Below are 5050 nucleotides of genomic sequence, written 5' to 3'. Positions count from 1 at the left end.
AGGATTCTGGATTATTTTTCTGGTCTTTTTACTTAATTTTCGAGAGCAGTCGGGTTCATTTTTAGTATTCTCATTTATGAGAGCAGTCGAGTTTATTTCAGATATTCTCATTTTAAAAATTATCTCTGGCTAATCATTGAGAGGACGTCAGTGTTGCCTTGGTGGAGGTTTGTGTTCTCCGTGTGTTCTTATTATTATCATTATTATTTATGTTTTGTGCGAGTGTATTCTTGCTCTTGTCATTTCAGTTAAAGGTAGACGACTCCAGCCATACTATCAGTATGATAGCTCAATATGAAGATACTGAACTTTCCAGCCAAGAATCTAACGTCATACACCTCGACACAGCTCAATTTCTACCATTCACCTATTATTGTTACTGCAAAGGACACATCAAAGAGGCTAAGTAAGGATGAATTTTAAGAGTTTTCTATTCTTTTTATCAGTATCTACATGATAACTTACATCTGTGCCATTTTTTTCCTCTATGAATCCACTGACGGCAATCATCTCTTCTAGTTTGGATTGAAACGATTGGGTGCAGTTGTCCAGACACTTGACAATTTGGCTTGGCTGACTGGACATTTAACCCTTTCGATACCAACCCGGCTGAAACCGGCTCTGGCTCTGAGTAAAAAAATCTTGTTTTCAAAAGTTCTGAATTAAAATCTTCCACCAAACCTTAGTCACAATTTATGTTCCTAACACTAGCTTAGTGATAACTAAGTTATTTTATTAAATTCTTTGTTATATTTAAAATTAATTGAAAGAAACACAGAGCATCTCAACAGAAATATGGTAACAAAAGGGTTTTAACCTGTTTTGGGGACAGTACTTCCTGAAGCTGGCGGAAAGCAAACACACACACATCACACGCACGCACACATATGCATGCACACACATTCACAGACGGGGAGTTACACACATATAGATAAAGATAGCAAGAGAGAGAGAGAGAGGAAAAGAAAGAGGGAGAGAAATTCATTCCACATACATACAAACTGTTGTAAAGCAGTCTTTTGCTAATGTTGTATCTGTCTTTTGACGACGGTTGTCGCTCTGACAGATATCGTTATATTACAAAGTCGTTGATAGAATGTTTCTATCTGGCACTGTATGACCGCCAGTCATACAGTGTTATTATCCATAAAAGATTGGATCGTTATAACGTCCACTCTGTATCACAGTATAATTACTATATCAGCACAGACAAGACTATCAACACAGTCTATTCGTACCCTTGATCTTCGACCTACTGACGTTCTCCTGTCTACTTTGTAAAGTGGTTGGCATTAAGAAGGGCATCCAGGTGTAGAAACCATACCAAAACTGACCATGGAGCTTAGTACAGTCTTCTGGCTTACCAACTCCTGTCAAACTCTCCAGCCCATGCCAGTACTGAAGACAAGTGTTAAATGATGATGATGACGACGATGATGACAACGATGACGACAACAACGACGATGATCTAATATTTTGTTTTTTATTTCTTTAATATCTTATGTAGATGGCCAACTGTTGGTTGCTGCCAATTCGTGGATGCTTTAAGCCAGGAACAACAACTCTGCAAGAAACTGTCAAACCCCGGTGTTATGAAACAATCATTCCAGCTTCCTGATTGCTTGTTAAAGAACCAAACCAACAACAGTTTTGAACCAGTGTTTCCAATTCAAGGAGCAACATGTCCAACACTTGTTTTGTTTTGGATACCATGGTGAGTATTAATATTCTCATTCTAAACGTCTGATCTTCATTCTAAATTCTCTTTAATGACACGTTAATTAAATCGCTGCAACTTTTCTGTTTACAGGTGCCATCCTTGCAAGAAGGTTATGAACTTTTTGGTTACATTTGTGCGAGAACATCCAAATCTGGTAAGTTAGGGTTATAGTAATAATATTAGTCACTAAGCTAGGGTGGTGCTTAGTATCGGTAGCCACGCACGTGGCTTAGTGGTTAGGGCATTTGGCTCATGATCGTAAGGTCGTGAGTTCAATTCCCGGCGGCGTGTTGTGTCCTTGAGCAAGACACTTTATTTCACATTGCTCCAGTCCACTCAGCTGGCAAAAATGAGTACTACCTGTATTTCAAAGGGCCAGCTTTGTCACACTCAGTGTCACGCTGAATCTCCCTGAGAACTACGTTAGGGGTACACGTGTCTGTGGAGTGCTCAGTCACTTGCACGTTAATTTCACGAGTAGGCTGTTCCGTCGATCATATCAGCTGGGACCCTCGTCGTCGTAACCGACGGAGTGCTCCTCCTCCTCAGTATTAGTAGCATGCCAGGGAAAATTCTTAGCAGCATTTTATCCATTTGTATGTTCTGAGTTCAAATTTTGCTTTTTGTCATTTCAGGATTGATAAAATAAGAACTGAGGTCAACATAAAAGACCTCCACTGAAATTGCTGGCCTTGTGCCAAATTTTGAAGCCAATATTAGACACTAAGCCAGAGCAGGAAGCCAGCAGAGTTATTAAGCATGCCAGATAAAAATTCTTAGTGGCATTTTGTCTGTCTTTTATAGTCTGAGTTCAAATTCCGCTGGGATCGACTTCGCCTTTCATCCTTTCAGGGTTGATAAAATAAGTACCAGGTGAGCACTGGGTTCAATGTGATTGACTTACCTCTCTGCCAAAATTGCTGGTTTTGTACCAAAAATCTGAAACCATTATTAAACACTAAACTAATGTCTTTTCCTCACCACATAATTATTTCAACTTAGACTGTTTATGCTAACTGCATCAAATATGTAAACATTTAGGCACATGGTCAAAATTTGGAGGAAGTGATATAGTCAATCATATAAACCTCAGCTGGTATTTGATTGGCACTTGATTTATCAATCCCAAAAGAATGGCTGGCAAAGAACTCAGCAGAATTCATGTTCAGAACATAAAAGATCTACAACAAAATACTAAAAGAAATACAGAACTTTATTCTGCCAAACCACTAATCTTAAATGAAATAAGCATTGTATTTATTTGGATTAAATGATTAAAACATTCTTGCTTGATTATTTTGAAATGTTGTATAATACTACATCCTTTAAAATTTCCATGTTTCCTGAAATTTACCAACAGAACACTGGATGTTCCCTCGCCCTTTTTTTTTTAATGGCTCCTTCACTGTTCACTTCCTGTGCATTATTCTATGTATTGTTCATGCACTTTTGACTGCTCTTTCTGATGAGCTGTAGTAGTGCACCTGAGCACTGTATACAATAAATTTGTTATTTTATAATAAAAAATAAGTTTAAAATTTATTAAAATATCGTGCTGATAACGCGAATGTCGTGGGTTCGTGCCCTATACTGGCTAAGTCATCGTTTTTCAAGGCGGTGCTCCAGCATGGCCGCAGTCAATTGACTGAAACAAGTAAAAAAGTAAAAGAGTATTGTTTATTTGTTTACAGTGTATTGCAATGTAATCAGACATTTTGTTTTTCTACTGAAAATGCCAGCTTTCTTATCTTCTTCCTTTTTTTTGTTTTTTTTCCATGTCCTGCTTAATTTCATATCAGTTCTCCTACCTGTGTATAAACTGTGATACCCAGTATAAAGCAGGAGATTCTTCTCACCTCACTTCTCTTGAGAATGACTGGAATAAAGAACCAGCCATCAAGCACTATTCTTCTCACATGACACTTGGTAAGAACTTCTCTACTTATTGCTATTTAGAATTTCAGACAAGAGCCAACTACTTAATTCTGAAGCCAAACTAAAATCCAATCAAGGGAGAGTTTGTAAAGTTCATTTGCAATGAAGATTTGCTTGATAGATTAGAAATAGAAGTCTAGTCACCCTTAAAATGAGGTATAAAGCTAAATAAAAAAAAAAGAGGATCAATGATCTTTTCCGAGCCTTAGGCTTATAAGGTCAGTTTTCCCAGGTTCTGTGGCATGGATGGTCTCCCTTGGATGGAACATCAGTCTGTTACAAAATAACTCGCTTTTGCCAGTTGAGTGGAATTGAGCAACATGAAATGAAGTGTTTTGCTCAAGAACACAACACGTTGCCCCTTCCAGGAATCAAAACCACAATCTTAAGATCATGGGTGCAATACCTTAACCACTAAGCCAAGTACCTCCATATGAATCTAAATACTACCTTGCATTTAGTCTGAATCTTTACTATTTCTGTCATATCCACATCACTCATCAATCGTGAGAACTTGAAATTCATTAATCTTTTATAAACTGATATGGTTGAATATAGCTTAAAGGAGGTTCAGCTATCCCTTGATGTATTAGATGAAAATTAATTTTTCAGTAATGACCTCAAGAAACCAATAGAAATTATAAGTCATCTATAAACCTAAAAGTCATCATCATCATCATCATTTAGCATCCATTTTCCATGCTGGCATAGGTTAGATGATTTGACAGGAGCTGGTAACTCAGAGAGCTGCACCAAGATCCAGTTGTCTGTTTTGACACAGTTTCTATGGCTGGATGCCCTTCCTAACACCAACCACTTTATAAAATGCATTGGGTGCTTTTTATGTAGGGCCAGCAAGGATACTTTTTTACGGGGTATATTGAAAATATTTTCTATCAAAACAAACAATGACTTAACTTCACCAATTGTGCATTAAAATATACTTTTTCTCTTTTACTCTTTCATAAAAATAACCTTTTTGTTGTCTTTTTAAAATCATTTTTGTTTCATTGTTTTGCAGGAAACAAACATCCAGATGATGAATGCACAGAAACAAAAGATCTTAGACAATATCTTGGAATTGAAGGCGTGCCAAGTATTCTTTTGACTGATAATATGGGTACGGACATTTTAAAATTTGATAGAAACTGAAAGAAGCCCATTGTGTGTGTGTGCATGTGTTTCCTTGTCTTGACATTGTGTGAGGGTTGTAAATGAGAGTCACTGTCAATCATTTCCGGTTCTCTGTGCAACCAAAGTTGATGAAGTTCCATCTTGTGTCCAGTTAGCACTACCCCTGGCATCACACACTCTTCCAGGGCTGACACACCTCCTGATCCACTTTCACCTTGAAACAACCTTTGCTACCTCCATAGCCAACCTGAGATCACAAAC

General features: G+C 37.6%; 1 protein-coding gene across 1 annotated transcript in view; it reads left to right on the top strand.

Annotated features, from left to right (window-relative positions):
- The window catches only part of LOC106882604 (uncharacterized), a 137282-nt gene that overhangs the window by 130472 nt on the left and 1760 nt on the right, over window positions 1-5050 (top strand). Inside the window, exons 56-60 of the mRNA XM_052966906.1 lie at window positions 249-406; window positions 1508-1714; window positions 1811-1874; window positions 3520-3646; window positions 4677-4775. Coding sequence (XP_052822866.1) covers window positions 249-406; window positions 1508-1714; window positions 1811-1874; window positions 3520-3646; window positions 4677-4775 — 655 coding nt within the window. The remainder of the gene's footprint in view (window positions 1-248; window positions 407-1507; window positions 1715-1810; window positions 1875-3519; window positions 3647-4676; window positions 4776-5050) is intronic.

This window comes from Octopus bimaculoides, chromosome 4 (genome assembly GCF_001194135.2).
Source record: "Octopus bimaculoides isolate UCB-OBI-ISO-001 chromosome 4, ASM119413v2, whole genome shotgun sequence".
In the NCBI taxonomy this organism is placed as follows: Eukaryota; Metazoa; Mollusca; class Cephalopoda; order Octopoda; family Octopodidae; genus Octopus; species Octopus bimaculoides.
The sequence above is the reverse complement of the archived record's forward strand: the minus strand, read 5'-3'. Positions and strand labels throughout refer to the sequence as shown.